At 41.9% G+C, this 26,399-nt stretch overlaps 2 protein-coding genes across 11 annotated transcripts in view; one reads left to right on the top strand and one right to left on the bottom strand.

Annotated features, from left to right (window-relative positions):
- The first annotated feature begins 10,303 nt into the window (after positions 1-10,303).
- EPC1 (enhancer of polycomb 1) overlaps positions 10,304-26,399 on the top strand; it is a 65,009-nt gene continuing 48,913 nt past the window's right edge. For 6 of the 8 annotated variants that reach the window (XR_013180818.1, XR_013180819.1, XM_054649759.2 and 3 more), the window contains exon 1: positions 24,697-24,849. Coding sequence is in view for 4 of the 8 variants with exons in the window: in XM_054649759.2 (XP_054505734.1) it covers positions 24,697-24,849 (153 nt within the window). In the remaining 4 variants the exon portion in view is untranslated. Of the gene's footprint in view, positions 10,450-11,075; positions 11,296-24,696; positions 24,850-26,399 lie in introns of those variants that run through there. The other 2 variants (XM_077173362.1, XM_054649792.2) reach the window with 2 other exon arrangements.
- On the bottom strand, positions 10,709-24,966 carry LOC129131042 (uncharacterized). Of its 3 annotated transcripts, none has more exons than XR_013180822.1 (4): positions 24,916-24,966; positions 19,091-19,174; positions 17,897-18,044; positions 10,709-11,076 (listed from the first exon to the last, which is right to left on the bottom strand). XR_013180822.1 is itself a non-coding variant. In XM_077173372.1 (4 exons), exon 1 carries the CDS (start codon positions 24,683-24,685, stop codon positions 24,209-24,211), a length of 477 nt encoding a protein of 158 aa, XP_077029487.1. In that variant the 3' UTR covers positions 10,709-11,076; positions 17,897-18,044; positions 19,091-22,185; positions 23,311-24,208. The 3 variants fall into 3 exon arrangements, 1 of the variants encoding a protein (XP_077029487.1); XR_013180823.1 differs by lacking the exon at positions 24,916-24,966 and adding an exon at positions 23,311-24,136; XM_077173372.1 differs by lacking the exon at positions 24,916-24,966 and adding an exon at positions 23,311-24,685 and having other exon boundaries at positions 19,091-22,185.

Genomic DNA, 26,399 nt, shown 5'->3' on the forward strand with positions numbered 1-26,399 from the left:
AGGGCCTGGAAAAACATGGCTGGATTTTGTGTGTATTAATTTCAAGGACTACACAGACAACAGTCACATCTGTGATTCTCCCTCCTACTCTTGCATTATATGAAGAAGAAGATGGGACCAAGACTGGCCCAAAAATATGTTGTCAGTTTAGGGAACATAAGTTTCCATTCAGGAGTGGTAATCTCTGTACTCAAGAACAAATGAGAATCCTTCAGAGTTCAAATGAAATAGGACACTCATATTTATTTCCCTCTCTGTAACTCGAAGCTCTGAACATAACATTATCCCACACTTCAGGACTGCTGACCCGCCAAACAGAGTTTTAAAATTCTAGAAGGCTGTAAGTTTTATCTTTTCAACAGAAGAGAAAGACAAAAAAGTACAGGCAGAATGTTGTAAATGGTAAGAAACAGAAAAATCTTATGGGGAAAGCACAGAGGAAATGCAGTGCCTGTGGAGCAGGGAGAAAAAGAGCAGCGAAGGTCATGACAGGAAAAGTAAAATAAAGAGTCATGCAAAAGATGAAAAGAATAGCAAAGCTTCATACAAGAGCATGCAGGGCACACAGGAGCCCTGAGAGGGACTAAGAACACAAAGAGTCTGGCTGGCAACAGAAGGATGTGAGGCACTGTTGGAGAGATAAGGGACATCTTTATCATCTGGAGGAAAAAGTACCATGGAGCCTGGGTATCTCTGGCATGGGAAAAGGTCTGGAAGATTTCTGAGATAAATAAACATGAAACTTGGCTGAGTGAGGACTGGAGAGATGTAATCAGTGTTCTGCATGTGCACTGAGCATATTGAAGCAGGCCAACCTAAAGAAACTTTGCTAGGGTAGAGTCAGGAACAGGATCCCAGTAAAAGTAATCCAGGATTTAAAACAATGGATGAACCAGCTTGAAGAGCAAGTGTGGTTTATGGCAAGGCACAAAGCCAGCAAGTAAAGGAGTCCCTAGTATAAAGCACAGCAATGGAGCATGCCATAAAATCACAGACCAGCCCAGGTCAGAAGGATCATCAAAAGATCATCTGAGAAAGGGAAAAGGAAATGGGAGTCTAGGTCAGATTACCCAGCACCCTGCCCAGTCACATCTTGAAAACCTCCACTGACAAGGACTCTACATCTTAAAAACCATCAGTGGTGGGGACTCTACCACACCCCTGGAGAGGCTGATCCAGTGAATGTTTGTTCTCAGTGTAAAAAATTTCTTTCTATCATGATGAAACCTCTCCTGATGCAACTTCTTCCTGAAGCCCCTCATCTTCTCCATGTGGCTTCTTGTGAATTGAGAACATCCATCCTCCTCTCTTTAAATACTGGAATATTGTGATGAGGTGCCACTCAGCCCTCTCTTCTCCAGGGAGAAGAAAATCAGACTCCTCTTTCCTTATAGGACAGTCTCTCCAGCTCTCTAATCACCTTTGTGGCCCTCCTTTGAACCTGCTCCAGTCTGTCCTTGTGTTTCTTGAACTGTGGTGACCAGAGCTGGGCACTGTACCCCAGGTGTGGTCCAACAAGCCCTGTGTAGAATGAGATTCTCACATCTCTTCTATCTCTGCCAATACCATCCCTGCAGGTGCAGCCCAGGATTCAGTTTGCTTTTCTTGCTGCAGTGGTGCACTGCTGACTCAGGTCAGGTTAGACAGATCTACCAAGGAGCAGAAATAACAAATTGGGAGTGTGTCATAGCCCAGACGTACACTGAAGCACAGATATTGCCCAGTGTTGGCTTGGGGACTGTCGGGTTTGGCTGTCTGTCTCTGCCCGGACACGGGTAGGGTGGTTCTTGGGTGGCACGCGCTTCAAAGGACGAGTCTGGACTCTTCAGCTTTTCGATCTTCAGATTGTTTATTGTTTCTTATCTACAGAATTTTCTGTCTGCCCAACAGAGGTCTGATCTGCAAGGCAGCCAAGGGCACTCGTGACCACCCACGGGGCGGTCATGTCTTTTTATACTAAAATCTACGTACATGATATTTACTTTTATTTTCCAATACTTTTCACTCATGTTGGCAAGTGCACCTTCACCATGAACCAATCCCCAAGTGCCAGCATCACCACAGGAGATGGAAGACAAGAAGAAGAAAGAAGAAGGACGAGACATGCCCTGATCCCTCCATCTTGTCTCCATAACCCCCCTGTACCAAAAACCTTAAAGTCTATATTTCACCCTATAAATGTGTCCCTTTTACACCCTTCACTCTAAAGTGATTCACAAGTCCTCAAACTGCTGTCACCTCTGTGGATGGATCAAAATCAAGCCACCAAGCACTCTTGGCAACATTCCAGGATTTCCGAGACCCCCAAGGGTTCTCCTGGCATCTCTGGACATCGGGAGCAATGGGGGGGACCACAGGGGACCATGTTGAGTAACTGGACACTTCCTTGCTGGTGGGGCTGGCTGGGCCCTCAGGCACTGGAGGGACACTGCAGCTGCTCTCTGACAGGTTCTGCCTGGCCAGAGCCAAAGTGCTCAGGTGCATGACTCTCCATGGTCTGTATCTCAGGGTAGCTCAGGTCTCATCTGTCAAAGGTTCATTTCCAGTAAGAACCTACACACTGCAAATGACAAAAATAGGAATGTTTTGAATACAAGAAGTTTCGGTTCCTACTGAACATGTACCGGAATTGGCACCTTCTGCTGACAGTCAGCACCTTGTCGTTTGCTTCCCTTAAAAAAATCCAATCACCAAGAACTAAATACAGCTGCCAATAACTTTATTAATGACTGACACTAATGCAGAAATTTTCAAACTGAACTACTCTTCCAGGTTTCAACAGTTTTCCATCACAACTAATCTGACTCTGTTTTCAGCAAATGCACATTCTTAAAAATACACATTTTGATTCTCAGAAATAAACCAAATATAAGCTAAATAATTTTAGGGAAGCAAAATCAGGAGGAATGTTAATGAATATTTATAAGGTAAAAGCTAAAGTTCTGTTACCACAAAATATATCCCATGCTAGTTTTAAAAATTAAGAGGAAACTGAGATGAAATAAGCAGCTATGAGAATAAAGGAAGTATTTATACACTGTTTAATTTTCCTTTTCCCTATTTGTGGACTGAGACACCTTTTTTCAGCTGGCCTCTGTGGTTAAGGCAAAACAAAAGGCTTTTTTTTAATCTTATACCGTACTGTGAAGCACATTTCTATGAGGTTTAATGATCTCTGTTGCAAGGGTAGCTCACCACTTGCAGATGTGCCATTTACAAACCACTGGGAAACATTCACATTAAGATTTTTGTGTGGCAGCCTGAGCCTTGGATGCTGTGTGTATTCTCCATCTTTGCTCAGACCAAGAGGGCTCTGGCAATGCTTCATGGAAATTTACTGTGTAAATAAGATGTTGTGATCCAGCTGGCAGTACCTGTACTAGATCTAGCTTGTAGGATATTTCCTTTTGGTCCAATATTTCTTCTTTGTGGAAATTACAGAGGGTTTTTATAGACAGAAGAGAAAGGCTCTTCCAGCCCCTTGCTAAGAGATCCTGCTACCACTGGTCCCTGTGAGTGGAAGGAGCAGGGCAAGGAGCACATTCCTTACTGTACACGAGCAGCACAGGAATGGAGGTTATTGCTGCCTCTGCAGCACATTCAGGGAGGGCAAAATCACAGCCAGGGTAAGATGAGATATGCAAGGCTCTACATGAAAAGGCAGCTTGGTAACTTCACTAATGTGTACTTTCTCTTGCTTGATTGCATTTCTAACCAACAAGCAAATTAAGTTTGGTCAGCTTAGCCTTCAGAGCATTTTCTAACATTAAGAAAAAGATTAATAATAAACACATTGTTTAAACTTAAAATAGGGAAATTGCCAGTAAATACATACTGTAAGTCAGAATCTCTAGAGGACCAACAAGAATCTTAAAAAGCAAAGAATATTTGATCAGCAAAATTAGGATACAATAAAGAATTTTAAAATAATTAGGTAAAAAATAGGTCACAAGTCTAGTATTTGTCCCTGAGTGGTTTGAAATATTACAGCTGATAATAATAATGCAGAAGAGCAGACCTGTCAAATAGGCAGTTTTATCTTTGAGAATATGATGGATGCTGTAATAATACCAGAGAATGTATTTGAACCACTTTGCTTTCCAACAGCAATTAATAATGGCATGAAAAAACAGCCACTGTATTCTAATATCTTAAAATGATTAATGCCTTATCATTTGCATCCTGGAATTTCAGATGAGATGACCAATTAATGCCTTGAGCTTGCTGACCAGATTTTATGTTGCCTGATTTCAGCTCCTCAGTAAAAGGTGCACAAACTGAAACAAAATTATATATAAGAAGGCTAAACTTACTTAAAAACTAGGAGGAGAAATTAAAGCTGTTATGACTGCAGTTCATAGTCTTTCTGGATCTGGAATTGTAAAGGACTTTGATTCAGACATCTCAGACCTACATATCCCCAAATCTGTATGCAAATACAGGCTTTTCTTAAATTCCCCTTGATATCCTCCTTCCAAAGCTCATCAAGCTTTTGCTGACTAAACTGGCTTCCATTCACTATGTCACTAGCATCAGAACATTTCAGAAAAGAAAACTGAATTGTGACAGCGCTGCCTTTGCCACACAGATGGTGCATTTGTTTGCAGCAGCAGTAAAAGTGAACACCAAGGGTGACTCTGAACAGCTCTGAGATGTTTTCAACAGTGGCCCTTTATTCTAAATGACAAATGTGAATTCAGAAAAGGACAGATAAAATCTGCTGAACACATAAACCAGTCAGCAGGCAAGTCAGCGGAACACAGATGGACTGCAGCCATTATTCACCTCATCTGAATCCACGGCGCTGCAGCTGGAATTTCCTAGGTACAATAAATCATATGGGAAAATGGTCTCCAATAGTAGCTCATCTTATAAAATCCATGAGACTCCCTTAATTATCAGAAGGTGGAAGTATGAGAAAAGAGCAGAGTGCACCAGTAAAGCAGAAGCACCAATTGCTCATTCCCTTGTTTTGGCACAGCACACCTTAAACAATCCAACAGCAGCAACAGGTCTGTCCTGCAGAATGGGAGCGGGGCTCTCGCAAGGACCACTGCAGGCACAAAAGAGGAGTGAAAGCAAGTGAAAAAGATGTTTTTACAGTTAGTTGTGCTTGCAAACAGAGCACTGAGTACTTATTCAGGATCAGTTTTAACACATTGATGAGGATCCAGCACTTGGATTAAAAAAGCACGGAATACCTTTCCACATAAAATTTCAGGATCTGGACCAAAGCTTATATGGCTGTTTCAAATATCAGCACATAACAGAGACAGTACACAGAACAATACCAATCGAGTAGCTGGCTAAGTTAAAGGAAAGCTTTCATAGTGGGCTTTTCTTTTTTTCTAGATTTTTTTCCTGACTTTATTCTGAAATCACACCCAGTATTTCCCCATCAGCTTCAACCAATTAGATAACTAAAAGAGGAGACGTTTTCAAAATGTATGTGTGCCAACATGGGGTGGCTAAATTTTTTTTTAATAACCATGTTGGACTTGTCATATGGACATAGCTTTAATTCTGAAAGGACAGCATCTTTTGAGTCCCATAGCAATTCAACAGAAGATACATTCCAGAAGATACATTCTAAAACTAAGGAAGATTGTTCATTCATAAAAATATGTAGATTATGACCTGACCAGTCTGTGCAGGGGATCTAATTAGGTACTTTAGGACCATCAACAAATATACAACACAAAAAACAGGAAGGGGAGAAAAACTATACTCCAAGATGTGTGGCATACCTTGGCAGCCAACAGCTACAGATGTTCTCGAGGTTTATTTCTGGTTTTTATTTTCAGAAGACCTACACACATTTTTATAATAAATTGCTTTTCCATTTAAATTGACTTTATTCTTTTTCCACATCTTTTGCCACCAAGCATCATCCTCAAACCATGAGATCTGCCACTGGCAGGACTTGTGATGTGAGAAGAGTGAAAGACACACCAACCTGTGACAACACTGGCCTTTAAATCCTCTTGGTCCAGTCATAAAGCATTTGAAGAGAGAGTCCCAGTACAAGGACATGAAGTCAGCAGTACAAGTTCAGTGTCTGAAGCAAATGAAAACACTGCTTAAGGTAAGAGTAACATGGAAAGGAATCCTTACTGATGCTCACAGTGCTACAGAGTTTGAATGAGAAGAAAGCAGCTGTGAACGAGTTATTGATAAAAGGTAATTTAGATGGGCTTTTTAAGGTGGGCCCAAGTAGAGCAGTCCATGTATCTGTGCAGGGGCAAAAGTTAAATCCTGAGAGCAATGTTAAGTTAATTGAGAGAAGCAGGGAGATGATACAACTGAAAAGAGACTACTGCAAAGGATACAGATATTAATGGGAGGGTTTGCTGAACAAGGGGTATCTGTAAGGCTGCAGGAAAGCAAATAAAATGTTGCGATATGCATAAAAAATAGAAGGAGTTTCTTCAGTACTGGCAAGTAGAGTCATTGCTGTTGGCATATTGTGCTTATCTCTGATGTGCATGGAATATTGAGCATGAAGATTACTAGTAAACTAGAGAAGTACTAAAATCACATAACATCCCTAACAAAGAGTAACATTTTGTGAGTCTTACATACTCAAACAACACCTGGACTTGCACAGAGAAATGGAAAGAGGAGGTTTAATATGTAACAGAGTGTGTGATTTAAAGTGAATTAAGTAATCACTGTAGCAATTTAGTAAAGATTTTGTGGAATTTTTTTACCACTATGCATTTTTCGTCAAGACTGCATGCTTTTTAAAAAATATCTGACCTGGGTCAAGCAAGAATTAAGCTAGGGGAGCCTGTGTCCTCCTTTATAATGCAGTCAGGCACCAATAATCCATTCTTATGCTATAATTTATGAATTTTCCAAATTACAGCAAATAGCTTTTTTCATTCTTCAAGAGCAGTTATGCAGCTATGTGAACATTATCTATTGAATAAAAATGCAAACTATTTATGCATTTGGTGATCTTTCAACCAAAAACATTCAATGCCACTTTTATGAAAGAAAACAAATGATCATTTACATATGAGTTGCAAAAGCCCTTTGATAACCTCCATCTCTTGCTATCTATCTAATGATTTACTGAACACAACTGGTAATTCCCTTCCTAAAGACATCAAGAAAATATTGTCAAAAGGAGATCAGTGTAATTTGTTTATTACAAGTGTAGAGATAGAGAACTACTTGGAAAATATGGCAATAGAGTTAAATCTTTATGGGCAAGATAAAGATCAATGCAAATGAAAGATAAAGAATAATAAAGCAATTATACTGCAAGCAGAATGTAAAAAGTAGTTTCTCTAATTTCAGTAAGGAGCTGTTATTTGAGTGCTATGAGGTTTTAGCCACTTTTTTTTTTGTGTGTGTGTTAGTCTAAATCCTAAAATGTAGCTAGTTTTTTTCTTTGCTCCTTTACAGATATTCTATTTCTCTGTTTTTGAGCAAAATCTCAAAGCAAACATTCACACCAAGCAGTGGACAAAGCAGGGCAGAATGGGTGGTAGTGCTCTTTTCAGTTACTCTGAACTGTAAGAATTCTGGGGTTATTCTTAAAGCCTGACAACATATGGTTCAACTTTTCTTGAAACACTCATCCAGATTTAAAAGAAACAGTCACAATGTGTATTTCAATCCATATGTCAATTCTTAACATTTAGCACTTGATACACACTGTTTTCAGTTAAAACTGATGATGAGATCCAACATGAGAGAAAATGACCGTGGCTTAAACACTTACCACACATCAGCTTATCTACAGAACTAGTAACCTTCAAATCTGAAGGAACTGGGACAGTTGCAGTTCAGTTCAGCCTGTAACAAAAGAATCCAGCCAAATTCTTTCACATTTGCCACACCACAATAATTCCACAGACGTTCATCAAAGCTTTGCTTATTTGAGGTTATTTACTGTGCAGTGTTTAACCCCAAGTTGTAGCACAACTAGCCAACAGACTTAAGAGTCTCATAGTAAATGCAAAGTTATCTAAGGTGGTTTGTGCAGAAGAAGTACAAAGAATTAAAAAATATGTGCCTGCTACTACTGCAAATGTGGAAAAAAAGAAAAAATGTAAAAATGTTTAATAACCTACAGTAACATAGTAGAGGGTGTCCTGAGAGGGCTCTGAGCCTACAGACCATACTCCCCCTCCAAAGCATGATTTGCTGTCCTGGCTGTAGCTATGGCCTAAAGCAGAGTCCTTCCTGCCCCTCCACCATGCACCTGGCAGACCTGTGCTGGTGTCAGACATTCAGTAACCCATGGGGCACTGCTGGCAGATGAAGATCTCTCCAAAAACAAGTGATGGAAGAAACAACCTTCCCAATGTGAAAGGTCAGCTTGGTCCCAGCCTTCCTATGTGCTTACCCACTCATATTAACAACTTTGAGGGGACCCTTTAGTAATCAGGTGTCCACACACTAAACACTACCATCAGGAGAAGGACTTAAGAATTCTCTAAGTACAATCTAGGAGGAAGGTGCAGACAATCAACACAGAGTCCCCAAACTCATAGTTAAGAAAAACACTTATTTTTTCCTAAAAAACTGTGCTACATCTCTTCAGGCCCATACAATATGAACTACTGTCTACTTTTTTCCCTAGGGCTTGTTTACTGCTGGCAGGCCTGGTTTATGATTTTTCTACCATGCCTTTTGGATCCTTTCTTTGCCTCCTCTGTCTCAAACATAAGCTTTGTGTCTGTATTTTCAATGCTTTCAATAGCCTACTTCCTCCTTATCTATTTTCTGTCATTATACAAAGATTAATGCCAATTTGATTAGGTTTCTGTAGTTCACCTGCTGCTTTTTCAAGCAGCTTTGTGCTTTCTTCCATGCTGTCCCTCTTGCTGGAAGTTTCTTTCAACAGCCACAAAACCTGATTAATTTTCTTCAGCAAATCCCACCTTATGTCTTCTTCACCATGAAGTACACATAGAAACAAGAGTTGGAGTGATGGTGTGTTGCAAACTGTGCCTTCCCCGCTGATCAATACAGTCTCATTGTTTCCCTCATCTGCCCATAGCCATCTGCTGTCTTTTGTCTTATACTTTGGAGTTCTTCAGGCAGGAATTATCTTTTTGCCCTATATTCCTATACAATATAACATTATAATCACAGTTCAGGATTAAGGCTGCTAGATAACACGATGATACAAACAAATTATACCAACGGAAAATTTGCCCCAAGTTCTCTGCAGATTTTTTTGGGTGGGGTTTTTTTTAATGTTTTTTGTTTGTTTGTTTGTTTTGGTGTGGTTTTTTATTTTGTTTTGTTTTGTTTTAAATCTAAGACTTAGAAATATGAGGTGGTTCAGGAAAAACATCACCGATTCCACTGTTTTTTCAATGCCTCTGACAAAGGTTTAGAATAGCAGTAGGTGAGAATATTAATTCAAGTCTTTTAATATAGGGCTGGATCGGGCTCGGCAGGTCTGACAGCCTGTCTCCATTGTAACTCCTCCTAAAGGCAGGAAAAGGATTCTCACGGGAAATGAATCAGCCCTGCGGAGCCCACGAGGCAGCGTGCAAGAGGAGTTGTGCTACTGCCTGGCAAGATTGGTGGCTCAGATATGGGACCACATAGTGACATTTTTATCATAATCCCTAATAGAAATACGCTATATCTTCCTGTTTATTTTTATTTTAGGGTGAATTTCGCAAAAGTTAAAAGGCTGCAACACTAAACGGGGTCATAATAAGAGAAAATCCAAGATTATTTCCACAGAGATCATGATTCAGGGAGACTGCTGTGAACCACAAATGCAAAATGATAAATATTACAAAGCGTGTATTCATGTGCAAGAGGCCTAAATTTCAGTTTCTGCTGAGAATCCTCATTCCAGGGGCTCCTTGGTGCCTACATGCTCGCTTACGAGACTGTGATATGCGAGGGGGATTATTTTATCTTGCACTGAACAGGGAAGGTGTCAGAATTTGCCCGACGTTTCAGAGCCCAGCTCCAGCAGGCACTACCGAACTCAGCTCACAAACTGGAGCCACAGCATCAAATTTCCCAACCCACTTAATTTGAAAGCCTGCCAAGATAGGTGAAAGACCTTATAAATATGTAAAGCAGGAAGTTCAAATTACACAGTGATGTAAATTCCCAGTGATTGATGCCCTTTTAAAAACAATAAAAATCCTCGAGAAACTACAATGTTGGTGAATGTGCTTCCCTCCCGATGTTGTCTGGCGGTGCCGTGCGGAGTTTGGCTGATGTATTGTACTTTTCGTGCGGATTTTATTTTGGATTTCTACCACTTCCTGGAGGCCAGGGGGAGGCACAGTGGGAGGAACCAAAAAACTCGGTGCCACAGCCATTTTGTTTGTGGGCAGCATGGTAGAATTCTGTCAGTCAGTATAAGGAGGGGTTTTTAAAACAGTATTTATGGAAAAACTATTCCTGCCGTAACGGATGTATCTGTTGAATTTAGTGTTAATTTAGTCCTTTCGTAAGGTAGGTATTTATAATTGTAAGTAAATCGAGTATTTGTTGGGATTCAAGGCTGCCCACTTTCCAGGAATCATGGATTTTGTTTCAGGCATGACTGGCTCTTTCGGATGCTGCGAGGCTGCCGGAGCCCGGCGGGGCGGGGGTGCGGGGGTGCCGCGGGGGGAGGCCGAGGGATGCGCCGGGCGGCACAAACTTGCTGCGGGCTTCGGAGTGGGGGCGGGGGCGGGGGGAGGGACGGAGGGAAAACGGCGAAGTCTCGGAATTATTTTGTCCAACTGTCTTTCTTTATTAATTCTCAAGAGGCAGCTGCTCTCCCCGAGGGGAGGATGAGGCGTGGGGTTGCGCGGGGCGAGCCGTAGTTTTGCAGTGTCACCGAAAACCAGCGCTAGACTTTGGTCCTGTGTGCTCCAGAGGCGGGTGTAAAATGGCACACTGCATTTTTCCAGGCGGCGGCGGCGGGGGGAGCGGGGGGCGGGCGGGGGCGCCGCTGCCCGCGGAGCCCATCGAGCCAACGCCAGCCCCGGCAAAGTTGTGACCCCGGCGGCACCGGGTCCCCCGCCCCGGCTGCGGCCGCCCGCCGGCATCGCCCGCCGACCCTCGGGAAGCCGCCTCCTTCCTCGCCCGGCGATCCTGGCGGGGTGACGGGGAGGGGGAGGAAAGAAGAGAGGGAGGAGGGAAGAGAAAAAAAAAAAAAAAAGGAAAGAAAAGAAAAGTCTCACTTTCTGCATTTGCGAAATATTTTAAGGATGTTCGGGAAGCCCTTTGCAGCATGGAGGTGGCTGGTTGTAGGAGAGCGAGTATGCAGTCCATATTGTTACAGCCCTTTTGCAAGGGCTGCCTTCTTCGAAGGTAAGTTTGTGGTTTTAACCAAAAATATTCTTTTCTGCGGGTTTTTGGCGTGTATTAGTGCTGTGGAGGATTTTCGTTGTGTTGATGAACAAAACGTAGTCTTGTATTTTTCATAGCTTTGATCTCATGTGAATCCCACCCAACGGTGTCTCCTTAATAGCGACAATTACTGAAGTCAGTTTTGTTTCCTCTTTAAAATTTTATACACGCGAAGATTAAAAACAATTTAACTTCAGTTTAGGGGTATAAGAACTCAAATATTTTCCAGATGGACTTGGGTTTTTGTTTTTTTTTTTTTCGTTCTGGCTTTTTGTTGGGGCGGGGGGGGCAAGGGGAATTCTTTACCGAGTAATAAACGGATCCAGGAGCAAATATGTGACTGTCTATATAAATATAATGCAGCTCTCGTGTATTAAGAAACATATTGTGTTGCTACTGTATGGTCTGGTGGTAGCTAAAAGAGTTTACAATGCCATTTGTGATGGCTCTTGATGGATTACTTTGGTCTAAAGTAAGGGGGAAAACTGCCCTTGGTATGGTGAAGGTGGAGATGGACATAAGAGGGTTTATATTAAGTTATGTCTCTAATTAAACAGTGACCTTTTTATTAAAAAATTCCACCTCTTGTGATAATTAGCTTAAAGCATTAGTTATATAAAGGTTCTTATTTCCCCACACTTCACTTAGATGTCTTGGTGTTGGGTTGTTTGTTCTTTTTTTTGGGGGGGGGGGGGCGGGGGGAGGGAGGGGGTTGAGTGGTTTGTTTGGTCTTTTCCTTCCAAGAAGGTACATTTGGGAGACATTTTGTAAATTTTGGCATTTTTCTAGGCGCTTTCTTTTTTTTTTCTTTTTTTTTTTTTTTTTTCACCCGGTGAGAGATCTTTTTTGTTTTGCATTGCTCTGTGCTGGTGGCGCTGTGGGGCTCCGAAACAATTCGTGTCCCTGGCTCTAAAGGGGGAGGGGGCCGGAGGGAGAAAGGTGGGGCACGGGTTGATCTATTGTATCTTTTCCTTTTCTCTGTATCAAAAGTAACCGCAAATTAGTTAGAATGACGATGAAATTGTATCTCTAGAAAATTGTAGTGTCGCATGAACTATGGCCCGGCAGAGGCATGACCTCACCCTTTCGCTGGTTTGTGTAACGAAGCAGATCCTTAATTTTTTTTTCAATCCTGTGCCTAGGGTCCAGTTTTCCTCAGTGATGAGATTTTCGGCCCCACCCCCAAAATGATTTTACAGCGGCTGCAGATGAAAGATTTTAAAATTGTTTTTTGCAGCCAATATGGAAGGCTTTGGCACACACTTATTGTGCAACTAGTCCATTGTTTGCTTGTTGTGAAGTTAAAGGTTCCATCCACGGCTGGTTGTCAAGCCCTAAGGTCCCCCTCGCTCTCGTGCTTGCATATGCAATTCTCCTGATGAGGTCTGTAGGAGTTTGGGTTGGGTATGAAGGTGGGGTTGAAAAGAAGAGAAAACCTTATGTAGTCCTTCAGATTGTAAGAGGATTCACCTGAGGTGGGTGGGTTCTTTCCTGTTGCTAAGTGGAGCATGCATTTTACATGTCTTTATACATAGATACATGTTAATGTGTGTTGCTCTCTTTTGTTACAACCTACAGATCACCTCGGTTCTAAGTGCAAAAGGATTAGAAGGCTTTCTGCTAACATCCATATTAGGTGTAAGAAAACAGAAGTGATTAATATTCTAAGATGGGTGGGAAGACATAGTCAAGCCCATGATCAGAGCATATATTGGAAACTCAACAGGTTCAGGAACAAATTTGACATTAAATTTAACACATTTTTAAGGAATCTATGTGCCTGTTATTTTGGAGTGATAAAAGCTGATAATTTTAGAGGCCTTTGCATCTATTTTACATTTCAATGTCTTCAGTATTTTCAAAGAATAAATTTGACAAATACTAGGCAGTTTGAAACAGTCTCTAAAAACTTCTTGTGAATGTTTAAATCTTCAATAATGCATTTAGATATCAGTTCAAAGAGTTTGCTCATTAAGTTAATTAGTTTTATGGAAACAGATATAAAACTTCAGTAGATCTCCGTAATGGTCTCTTATTCATTATCCTTTTTTAAAAGAAGGTAAATTTTGCTTCAGTCTTAGGTAAAATACATCTTGCAACCTCCTACCAGTAACAAATGTATATCCAAGAGAGCAGCCAGCTTTTATCATCTCTGCTCTGTCAGACAAGATCTTCTTTTATGGATTCTTGGCTGGAGCAGAGACCTGGTGGCCTATGACAGTGCAGGATGACCATTACTTCTTTGGTGTCCTGGTACAACTCTTAGACTTGAGGAAAAATAGCAAGACATAAACCCTCTTAGAAAGTGTGGATTTTGGCCATTCTCCATTTCCATTTCTGAGACCTGATCACTAGGACATATGGTTGGCATTTTGGGCACAGTTTATGCCAATAGAAGTAGTGCCAGTTGTTGAGTTCATTACAATATTTATCAATCTTAGAGAATCACTGGGTTGTTAAATTCTGATGCAACTTTTCTTTTTTGACATCATTTAGACCAATACTCAGTGTGCTCATCCATGGACAACAGTACTGAACAAATGATAAACTGAGGTGCTTACTGAAGGTATTTTAATGCTTTTATCATCCTGCACCATGAAAGTTATGATTTCTTGTGGCTGCACCCTGTGCATGCAGGCCATGAACTGATTGTTGTGATCTTGCTGCTCAGTCACTTCGAGCTCAGTGAAGTCAGCAAGAACATGAAATCTGAATGGAAACTTGCTTCACACTTTCTCCCCTCTCTCCCATTCAACTGAGGCTACTCTTTAACTTTGGTTGTGGTTTTGCAACTTTGAAGCTGTATCTGATGAAAGTGTCTGGTTTACTCCCATCAAATCGTAAGGTGAGAAGAGTAAAGTGCTGATCTGTAATTCAGTGGTTCTCACACTTATCTCCTCCTTTCTTTTTGAGCCATTGTGTTGCCAATAAGGAGTAAGAAGTGTTTAAGATTGTGCATCCTCTCAAAGCTAGCAACTAATTTACCTCCTGCATCTTCTGCAGAAATGCCTGGAAGAGTAATTTCTGTGGGGTAGTTCAATCTTTATTGTGTTCTCTCCACATGCTCCTTCTGAAATACCAGTATGTGGAATTCCAGGACCTCAAGCAGCATAAGAACTTTCTTTTGTTTGTTTTTAAATTTTATTTTGGCAGGTTTCTTAATTTTCTCCCTTATATATACCTCCATTTCTAAGATGCCAAAACTAATGTATTTTTCACCTAGTACAGTTTCCCTTTTACCTATAAAGTCTATATAGAGTCCAGACACCCTTGAAAGATATTTGGGTCTCTTGGTTTAAAACTATTTGAAGTATGGGATCGTACTATAAACCAATCTTTTTCAAGAGCTTAATTCAACCTGACTGACCAAAATGTTCTTTGTGCCTTGGTGAGATTCCTCTTACTAATATTACTAATATTATGTACTCAAGTAAGAGTCACAGTAAAAATGGTGTCTAAAATGGTCAATAGTAGTTAATGCAAGATGTGTAGATCCCAGGCAGATAGAACCAGCTTCCAAAGTTAACCAAAGTACTGTGCAAACAGTTCCTCAGAAGTGGGTTGGTGGTGTAGAAGAATGTTGTTTGGGGCTCAGCTCAAACAAAAGCCATACCCCCCTGCTTCATTGACTCATATGTTGTGCTCCCCAGTTTCCTGTGCTGATAACACATCTTGGTGCCTGGGACTCCCCTCTGTTATCTTTTGAGGGCTCTAAAGTATTCATTGTGTCCTTGATCCAGCAAGGTTTCAAAAGTGGGGGAGCTATCTCTACGCTGGACATCTTGTGACATAATCTTGTTTCTCACCTTTCTAATTTCATAACTTTGCTAGCTGTACTTCTCCACATCCACACTTGTCAGCATCAACTTGTTGCAATGAATAATTAGTTTAAAAATTGCTTCTAGGATCACCTGTTTCCCAGTGGTGAACAAAGGACAATATGTTACATGCCTGCTTCAGACTCATCTACAAAGTTGGGTCTCTCCACATCTATTCCAGACTGATATTTGCATGACCTTTCAGTGTTACGAAATTATCTGCTCTAAATCCTACATGCCAGAGGAACTGCTGTAGCTAGCACATCCTTCCACCTTTTAGCATTCTTCATATTTTTCCTCTCTTAGCAAATAGCACAAGAAGTTAATTCATGTTGCAGTGAAGAGACAATCCTAGATTTTAAATTCTTTAGTAAATATACAGGGTGAGAGAATGTCAGAGGTTTGAAATATAACTCCTGTGTTGCTGTTGTGAGCAACAAAATATGCCTTGGATAGATGTGACCACACACCAGTGGCTTCAGGTCCTGTGGGCTTCTTTAAACCCTTTACTAAGTCACATCTCCAGTTAATTGTGTTACCACTGGACTATCCAGGAGAAAGATAATATCAATAATATAAACTTCCTTAATAGGAAGATTTGTTCATCAGTTCTCTTTGAATAGTAGCTAGAGCCTGAAATTGGGGGTCAGAAGGTATTGCAGTGCTTAAAAAGTTGGTACATTTGCTAAAAATTATTCTCTCTGCTTATGTCCCAATATAAACAACAGAGAGATGGGAATTGCCAAATAACATGTGAGTCCTAGTCTTCACTACTTGAGCAGCAAGTTGGGATGCTGTTCTGGAGCTCCTGGATGGTAAATGGAAAGTTCCTCAGAGCCAACCAACACCATACAACAGAAAGCAGTAGTTACAGGTGCAGTGTCTATTGCTTTGAGCACCAGTAAAAATAGCAAGAGCTCTAAATGTAGTCCATGGGAATTCCAGCTTGGAGCAAATGACTGAAAATGGGGGATGCTGACTTGCCATCTTATGTTGTTGAGCAGAACCTGGAGCACTATTGCTAGGTAATGGGAAAAGGATGAGTTAGATTTTACAATGCACTGAGCACTGGGATTTCCAGAGGAAGAGAGAAAAGGTGGGGTTCAATCTCATCCCGCTCCCAGGACTGCCTCATGGATTTTAGTCAATAATGTTTAAATGTAAAATGTAGGAATTCCAGGGAACACTGAGCACATTTGTTCTTCCCAGAGCAGTCTTTATCAGGTTCCTTTTTGGTTTTGACTTGGGTTAGAGACCTGGGAAATGGGCCTGAAAGGTGGTGTTAAATCCAGGTATTTTCCAGGATTTACAGTAAGTTGGGCTTCTGAGTGACTCAGAATCCCTGTATTGTATACATTCATGTAGAACTTCTTTCTTTCACTTGCCTTTAGACAAGTATTGTTAAATCTGTAATCCTCAGTGGAAAGAAAGAGATCAAGTAAATCATAGCTTCAAAAAATGACAAAAGGACTCCAACAACAGCAAAAACGACAAGCAAACAAACACAACCAAATTTTGGATGTCTGCTGTGATAAGAACTGTATCTTAAATTTAACTGAGTGTCTTGATCAGGTCTCCATCTGCCTCCTGTTCAGATATGAATGCCCTCACTTAATCAGAGATATCCCATGCCCCTGAGTTTGCTAATACTGACCTATGCATTATTTAGGTAATGAAAAGTTAGCTCTTAATCCTCACTCTCCTTCAGAGCCTTGAGAAAATTACTAAATGGAGGTAAGACCTTTGGCCTCACAGGGATGTGCATCTGGAATATTCATTAATACAAATAAGAGTGAGCTTTCCATGTTTGTTCAAACAGACTTAAAAATCAAGTGACTCAGATCTGAGGATTTCAAGGCATCCCTTTCTATTTATCAAAGAGTCTTGGTGCTGCCATAACCTGATCACTAAAAGGATAACTTCTTGAAAGGGTCCTTTCACCTGACAGTTTTTCATCTGTAACACCAGGGGTAGATAGGGCATGTTTTCTGGCTGGATTTATTCAAAAGATTTTTTTTTCCTCAAGAAAATTTAAAATTCAATTTAAAAGGTTATAATTCAGAGCAGCTGTGTTATTTCTGATGGTCTTAAAGGTATCCACACAAGGCAGAACATCTTGATGTCTTTAGCCAAAGTGCTTGTGTATTTACAATTCAAGAAAACTGCTGCAATCGGCATCTTTTAAGGAGAAACCATGCTGGATAACAGAGGGGGGAAAAACATACATCTGATAACTCTGCATAGAAACTTTCTGTTTAGCCCATATCCATCTATAAGCACATAATGAATGAAGATTCCATAAGAAAGTATTCTGCTTTCTTTTGTCATCTCTGAAACAATTTCCAAGTTAAAAATTGGATAGTATGGGAATCTGTGGGATTTGGAAGGTCTAGTCAATCAGGCCTCCAGATGAGCTACTTTAATGTGAGAAACTGTTTTTCTTCCCATCTTTCATATTCTCCCTTGATATTTATTTTAATTAGGTTGTGTCTCTCTATGCTAACACCTTTCTTGAGTTGCTTGTAAGTCAAAAGCTCAGCAGACTGGGCACGTGTGACCAGTGGCAGGCTGGTGCACATTAATGTGCTGGTGCACATTAGCCCCAGTGTTAATGACAGGGCTCTGTCGTGTTCTCTTGGTCAGAGGAGCAGAATGTCAGAACAGCCAAAAACTGACACACTGCACAATAAAGAATGGGAACTGAGTGTCTTTGTCAGAAATGGATGAGGGGGTGCAAGTCTTACCTGCTTGTAACCTGAATGACTTGAGAAAACCACCTTCCATTTGCCTCTGCTTCTCAGATTGCCCTAACAGCAGATTTGGGGATTTCGCAGGGGAGCTGAGAAGAAAATGCCAGGGATATCACAGCACCTCTGGTTTCCATTATCCCACCTACATTAGTGACAGAGAAAATAGGATCATGTGATTTCTCTATTTTTCTTCTCACGGCCACTTCTTGTTTCATCTAGACCAAAACACTTCCCTCTCAACATCTGCCCACCCCCCACAAGTTCTCTAAATGTTGAAAAACCTCAGAAATTACATTTTCTTCAGGTTAACCCTATCAGAATTTTACATTTTAAGCATCTGCTATCATTTAAAGATATATAGGTAAGGATATCTCAAAACAGTCTCATCTGATCAGTTTTCTATTCAGAACTAGCCTCCTCTGCTGGATATTTACAGTCAAACTTAATTCATTAGGCCTTTTTTCCCACTAATGCAGCATTATTAATTTATGCTTTCTTAACTTTATATATAAACATTGGGTTATAAATATGATCATGATTATTTGTATCCCAGAAGACAAGCAATAGTTTTATAACATTCACTCATGCTTAATTTAGTATAAGTCAAACTGCAGTGTGTAAAAAATCCACTTCTAAAATGGAAAGAATATTTGTGTTCTTGCAAGCTAGCAAGAACTAATAACTAGCTTTGGAAATCCAAAAGCTGAGTTATTTGTATTTTTTTCATTCCTTTGGAGAAATGTATTTATGTTAAATAAAGATGGTATAGCCTGTATAAGGTACTTAATAACATATTTGTATTAATTTCATGTGGAATTCAGAGTTCACTTACATTGTAGGTATGTAGGTACATCTCACTAACATTAAAATAAAAAAAAATCTAAACATATATGTTAGGAAATGCCTCTTCATTCCAAGATGTAAATATACTTTCCTGCACCAAAAGATTTCTGAAGCCAAGCTAATTCCTATCTCGGTATAAGTCACTGTTTTCCTCAATTGTGTGAGAGAAGCAGATAACCTACTTTCATTCTGATTCAGGAACTGTAAATTAAAGCATTTGTCTTTGTTATATAAAGTTATATACTTATATATAAAGTTATATCGTAACTCCACATTAACTTAACTCCATGTTATTTAACATCAGCAATGTAATTTTGAAGTTTGAAAATACTTGATCATACTTACCAGAAGCCCTGAAGCACTTGAAATGATTTTTCTTAACTTGACTTTCAAGACAGGATTTCTATCTTGGAAGCGTAAGGTAAAAATCTAAAAAGTTAGAGCATGTAATAGTAAGACATTCAGCTCTTACTATTGAACTGAATTTGCTATTTTATTTGCATTTACATAGAGCCAGGCAACTACCAGGGTAGAAGTAAAGTTTCTGAAGTCATGCAAAGGCACAGAGCCTGTCCCCAGTTTACCCCTTTATCCCAGGTTGGGCTGTGAGCACTGGCAGTTGAGGTTTATGTAGTGGTGCCAGGTGTGTGTATTGGGTTTTTTTGTTTGTTTGTTTTAGCTCAATAGTCAATTGAAGGATTTGGGACAGTGTGCAGACACGTGTACAGCTATAATTTCTCTACTTCTGTTTGCCTTTTTTTAGCCTTCCACCTTATGCTATGCAGAATATCAAAGTAAGACATCCTTAGCTCTTTGATTGAAGAACTAGCAATTGTGTTGGCAGGAGAAGGCAGGGCTTTTATGCTTGGTTGGTTGTTGTTTGTTTTGGTTTTTTTTAAATGTGCTTGTGGTTTTGCTTGCTTTTTTGTTTGTTTGCTTGGGTTTTTTGTTGTTTGTGTTAGGGTTTTTTTGCAAGCAAAGCATAAGGGCTTTGCCCTTCTGCTGGCTGTTCTACTAGAAATAATACAGGATCATGTGATTAAATTTACTTGACTCAGAGATTATTCATGTGTTATAATCTGATGTTTGCAGAAGTCCATGCCTAAGTCAGAAGAGGTAACCAAACCACCCTGCTCAAATTGTGTTTACCTAATGAATTGTGATTTTAGTAGTATTATTATTATTCTGTATGTTAGAATACAAAATGTTTTGGATAAAGACTTTTAAAAAAACCAAAAACCTAGAGCATAAAATGAAGCATTTTTGGATTTTGTTTTGTTCCCTTTTATCTTACTACTTAATCCTAAACAATGAATTTGTGAAATTACTTGCTAGTAAGGATGACTAAATCAAGAATTCAAGGTGTGTCTAGCAAAGTATTTTAGAGGGGATACGTGTAAAAAGATGAAAACATGAAGGAGAAAATCATAAGTCACTTTTAGCCCTTACAATTCCTAGGACACCTGTCCTGAATCCATTAAAACTTAAGCAGGGAAAGATGTATTTCAAGACAGAAGAGTCTCAGCATAATTTGTGTCTTTTTACCACCACTGTCTCTAAGAGAATAACTGCTTCCACTGTGATGTGTTTTCCCTAGACACAAAAAAACTTGAGTCTCCAAAACAAGTTATATAAAGGAAAGTGATTCTCTTCTGACAGTACTAAAAAAACTCTATCAAATCCTTTGTGTTTTCAGATAGAGCCCATTTTACCATTTTCTTGCTTATCTGTCCAGGTGATGTTAGGACAACGGTGAGTCTGTAAAATGATAATCTAAATAATTAATTAAGTCATTAACCCTTAGTCATTAATTCCTTTTGAAGTCTTCTTAGTCCTCCTATGGACAACTGTCTCCACCACCTCTAAGAGTTTATCTGTTACTGGAAAACTAGAAATCTGGCAATAGCTTTTGCTGCTCCTCTCTTAGCTTTGTCTCTTCTCAGTAAGAGAATTGCTGCCAGTGGCTTTTCCTTCTCTTTTGGATATGCCTCCATGGCATATCTGTTTGAGGATGAGCTTTGTTTTTGTGAGGATGCTGGAGTATTATTACTCAGCTTTTGGGTATTTAAAAAAAAAAGCATTAAAAAAACCCCAGGTCAACCAAATTGCTGCATAAATAAATGAAGAGTTATTAGAAGTAGGGTGTAAGGTAGTAACAGAGTGAAAAAAAAATTGCAAATATTTATGGATACAAAAATCAGTGTATAGTTTACTGTAATACAAAATGCAAACAAACCCTAATTAAAAAATATATATTTTTAAAAGATTTTCCTTTTTTTCAAATTGAACAACAGTCTCCTATAATTTTATATCTTTAAAATTCAAAATGCTTGAGGCCAAAAGGCAAAAAAAGTGACATGGTTTAACTTATATGCATGTTATGTGTAGTACTTTTGTGATGATTACTGTTAGAATGGGAGGCCAGATTAACTCCATGTGCCAAAGGCTACAATTCATGCTTAAATAAATGACTGAAGTCCTTCTTGAACTCAGAGAGGTTTTAAGCCATAAAACTAATTAAGTACCAAAATGTATAAAAACTTGTCCAACAGTACACAGGACTTGCAAACCAAAATAGAAGTTATGTTTTTGGGCTTCACAAACCTGAGTTAGATGAGAGCACAAGGGACCCCTACCCCCCTGTCTGGAGGTGGATGGATCAAGGGGTATCTTTGCCCATAATGCTCAGTCTGAATTTAGTACTTTTGAATGTATTTTGAAAGGGTTATATTTACCAGCTGCATAGCTGATACACAAAGTGCTTTCATTTCAGTTAACCTTGTCCTTTTAATCGTGATCATAAAAAGATAAAGCCTTAAAGAAATTCCCCAAATTATTTCAGCCATTTAAAAAGCAATAATGATAGCAATTCTAAATGTCTTTTCATTATATTTCAGTCCTTTTATCCTACAGTTCAGTTTTTAAAATAGACACATAGCACTTAGGTTCAACAAATTAATTTATACTTACTGATCTTTTACTGAGAGCTTGCAGAGAGTATCTTGGTCACTACACAAAACATACCAATTCTGCATTAGCTACTGTCATAGTGCAGCACTGATGTCTACAGATGTAAATTGTGCATTTTGATATAAGCTACAAAATTGAAAAAAACCCTAAAATATACCTGCATTTTCTTACTGAAAGGAAGATAAAATGGAAATATCAGTCTGGTTATGTTCCATACTTTTTCCTGTGAGCAGACATCAGGGCTGATGTCACATTGTTTTCAGTTATCACACTTTCCATCGTACTAGCAAATTAATTTTGAGGGCTAATCATCTTCTGCTACAAAATACTTTAACACAATCTCTTTTATTGGCAAAACATTAAAAGCTGATGAATCCAAGTGTTTCATGCCAAAACTTTTTCTTAATGCACTGTCCTCTTTGTCTCCAAACGTTATTGTCCATTCTGCTTGTTCTGCACTTTTCTCAAGCCTGTGGCAGGGTTAGAAATGCAAAGGTCAATTAAGGATAAGTTTGAATTTGATTATTCTTCCTTTATAGTTCAGGATATTTTCAGTACTTTGGTTTTCATTATGTTCATTATGTATTGTTTTCCTTTCATCAGTATAAGTGGAGAGTTATACTTAATGGCTTTTTTTTTTTTTTTTTGCTTAGCTGCCAGGTATTTAATTTTCATTTAATTTTTAAAGTCAAAGCTAATCTATGATGGCATATTGTGATTTTTTTTGTTCTTTTTTCTCAGCACCTTATCTGTCTGCTAATTGGATAAACTAAATTATTTAGTATTTGTGGAAAAGGGTGTAGATGCTTTATGGGCAATTTATTTTAAGATTATATTTTTTGAACTAGTGTGTGTTTTAAGCTTTAGAAATAGAGTAAAAGGCAATGTGCATGGTTAAACATTTGATTCTGATGTAACTACTGAAATAAAAATGAATACAATGATACTTAGTTCATGCCACTCTCCTGAAAAGAAATTAAAAAACAACAAACAAGGCTCTCTTAAAAAAAAAAAATAGTCTCATTCTCCCTAGCAGCTGTCTTCCACTGCATTACCCATTTGCAGTACAGGTAGAATTTAGCATCCCAGAGAAGTTATGAAGCCAAATGAGTTGCAGTTTAAGCAGCTTGGGAAACATAGCAGGTTTTGGTTTCCCAAACAGTCATGCAAATAGTTGGCTTGAAAATTCTGTCAACAACTGCATCTAGCAATATTTCATCTAGTGCCTAGTAGTGGCTTAAGGTTGAGGTGAGTGGTGGTAGTATTATTATTAAGGTGGTGCGATTTTAAAAATGGCTTTTGCTTTTATTATAGAGATTTCAAAATTGCTAAGCAAAATAAGATTTTTCTATTTTTGGTTTTCTGGGGTTTTTTTTGGCTCTACCTATGCCGTATTTCTGAAAGCCGTTTCCCAAGAGTAGTATGTGATAGAGCAAAGTTTTGTCCACCGATTCCCGTGTGACTGTAAAAACTACAGTATTTTGCATTAGAAGTGGAGGGACGCTGAAATTCAGTCAACACTCAACTATCTCGCATTTTAAATGAAACTAAGCATAACTTCGATAAGATAGCTTTGACTACAGAGCTAGAATTACCTGTAACCTGGTGCGAGAGCATACACGGGCACGTAGAGTTCCTCAGCCGGGCGGCTGCAGCCCTGGCCTGGCCGGAGCGGAGTTTGACGCTCCTGTGGCCGCGCTGGGATGCCCTGGGGCGGCTTGTGCAGAGAGCACCGAGACGGGGCTAACTCGGCATTTCCGATCCCTTGCTTAGAGCCGAACAGTGCATCACTTTAATCGACTCATTGAGATGTAAACGAGCTTCCCTAATCAGACACGCTCAAGTGGGTTCTACCCATTGCCTGGGGTGAGCTTGCTTGAGCCGGGTCACTGATAACAACTTAAGTCCACGCAAGGCTTAAACCAGTTCACGTGTCTGCACTTTGCTGCCGGACTAAGTTTCTGAAAACCTCAGAGAAAAGGGGTGGAAATGCCGTTGTGGAGGTGCCCGGTTCTTACGGTTCTTCACCGTTTTCGGGCAGGTGCCCGCGCTTCCCCTTTATTTAGCACGGACGCGAACCCGGTTCGGCGGCGCGGAGAGAGAGGGACAGCGCCCGGCGGCGGGGCCGCGGCCGGGGCCTGAGGCGAGGGGCGCTCCCGGGGCGGCCCCGCGGTCGGACCCCCCCACTCGCGGGGCGCCGCTCCGGCCGCGGCCGGGGGCACCGCAGCCCTCCCGGGTCGGGGTGAATTCAGAACCCGGCACCCCTGTCCCGCGGTCCGGCCCCCGAGAGGCCGGAAAGGTCGGGGCCGGCACCTCCCCGCCTCTCTCGGCCAGGTTTCCCAGAGCTGTCATGGTCAGGCGCGGCTCCAGGGGAGGTTCCCCCCGGGCTGAGGGGCTGGGGGCTGCCCCAACTTCCTCACCCCGGCAGGAGCGGAGCGCGGCTCCGCGGCACAGCTCGGCGGCCGGAGGGCGGAGCGGTGCCGCACACGTTGATTAAAACTCCCTTTGCTCCCGATTGCGCCCCTGATCCCTGTGCCCCGATCTGGCTCCGGCGGCTCCGAGCCTTCCCGCGCTCCCGATCCCGCTCGGGCCGCTCGCAGCGTCCCGCGCTCCCGAGCCCGCGCCGCCGTGCCCGCGCCGCGCGCGCTCCCCCCGGGCGGCGCCGTGCCCGCGCCCTGCGCGATGCAGTGTGGGAATGGCTGTGGCGCTGGGGTTGGCTGAAAGAGGCGGCCAGTCGAGGTTTAATGTCCGCCATGTTGGCCGTGGCGTATTGAGCGGAACCGGAGCGGCGGAGGAGCGGAGCCAGCGCCCAGCCCAGCCGCGCCAGCGGGCGCCGCCGGGCCCCGTGTCGGAGTGCGCCCCGCCCCGCCGGGGGAGCCCCGGTCCCTCCATGAGATCGCTCGGCGGGGTCCGGCTCTCAGCTCGGAGCGCGCTTGCTGTCGCCCCCCCCTTCCCAGCCGGAGCCGCCATCGCCGCCTAACATGAGCAAACTGTCGTTCCGGGCCCGGGCGCTGGACGCGTCCAAGCCGCTGCCCGTCTTCCGCTGCGAGGACCTGCCTGACTTGGCCGAATATGCCTCCATTAACCGGGCCGTGCCGCAGATGCCCACGGGCATGGAGAAGGAAGAGGAGTCGGTACGTGAGACCCCCCCCCCCCCCCTCGGCCGGGTCCCACCATCCCCCCCGCACCCGGGCCCCCACCTTCGCCTCTGCGCAAGCACAAAATGGCCGCCATCTTCTCCCCACTCTCCCCGCCCGCCGGGAGGGGGGGGACACCCGGGGCGGGAAAGCGCCGAGCCCGGCCATCCCTCACCGCGCCCTCCCCGGGAGCTCCCTCACGGCCCCTTCGCCCCCCGCTCGTGCCCCGCGGCCGCCGGCGGCCCCTCCGCCGGGCCCCGAAAGGCACAAAGGGGGTCACGTGACACAGCGGGGCGGCCGCCATTTTGTGTCTCGGTCCTTGGGCCGGGCCTGGTGCGGCAGCCGCGAGGAGCAGACGGGGCCCGGCGGCGGCGCCATGCGCGCGCTCCCCCGCCGGGGGGCGCTGCCGAGCCGGACGGCGCCGCGGGGGGCGCGCGGCGGCGGGAGCGCGCGCGGGCCTGGCCGCCCTCAGGGGAGCGGGGCCCGGTGGGGCCCCGGTGGTGCCTTTTCCTTTTGCCTTGAAATAGGAAGTGGAAGGATTTGTGTTTAGGTTTATCTAAGAGCCCTGTAAGTGCCGTCAGACAGGCGCGGTGTAGGTGAAGTTGTGACGGTCCCCACGAAAGTCAATTCTGAAGCACTGCTGAGAGTAAGGAAATCCGTGTTGGAGGCTAAAAGTCTATCACTTCCTGCTCGGTTTTGCTGTCTCAGTGGAGGATGAAACTTTAAACCATTTTGAACTTCAGGGTCATTTAATCATTCACTCAGCACTTTCCAAGATAGGTCAGACAATAAGTAGCTGCTTTTGCTGAGGGTAAAACACTTGGTAACTGTTATTGTTGAAGACTCTGCTCTGAAGTGCGTTATTTGCAGTGTTGTAAATCTTTAATTATTTCCGTAGTATAATCAGTTCTCCCCATCTGTGCATTGGGCACAGCAAATAGGGAAGTACTGCAGAAATACAGTTATGTAAGCAGGTTTTGAAATTTGGTGCTAAGAACAAAGGTGACACTAGCTCGGTTGGTTAGAGCAGCGTGCTGGTAGTGCCAAGGCTGTGGGATCCATCCCCATATGGACCATTCACTGAAGAGTTGGACTCGATGATCCTTGTGGGTCCCTTCCAACTCAGAATATTCAGTGATTCTGTTAGAGTTTCATAGGCCTGAGTTTTTCTAGTTGTCAGACTTCTTTGTCCTTTGAAGGTGACAGGCTGTAAAGTTTTTAGTTCCTAGTTCTAGATGTAGCAAACTTGGAGTTACATTTGTTTTAAGAGAGGTATCATCTTTAAATGGAGTTTCCTCTTTGTGGCACTATTGCTCTTAGTTAATGGCCTCAGTGAATTTTTATGAAATGTCTTCAGGCAGAAAGATTTCTAGAGAGTAATGCCCTTTGCATGTTGTTGTCCATAGAGTAACCATTCTCTGAGGCTTTTTTTAACATAACTCCTTACCATTTTAACATAATTTGGTATTTCCAAGTCTTCTGCAAGTCATAAGTTGCTTTACACATGTGCTAAAATGTCTATTGTGAAGTGTAGTGGTCTTGTGGGA

The sequence above is a fragment of the Agelaius phoeniceus genome, chromosome 1 (genome assembly GCF_051311805.1).
Source record: "Agelaius phoeniceus isolate bAgePho1 chromosome 1, bAgePho1.hap1, whole genome shotgun sequence".
NCBI classification, from domain to species: domain Eukaryota; kingdom Metazoa; phylum Chordata; class Aves; order Passeriformes; family Icteridae; genus Agelaius; species Agelaius phoeniceus.

Excerpts from the sequence above, each read along its gene's own strand:
- LOC129131042 (XM_077173372.1), bottom strand. The coding sequence starts at position 24,685 with ATGGCGGCTCCGGCTGGGAAGGGGGGGGCGACAGCAAGCGCGCTCCGA.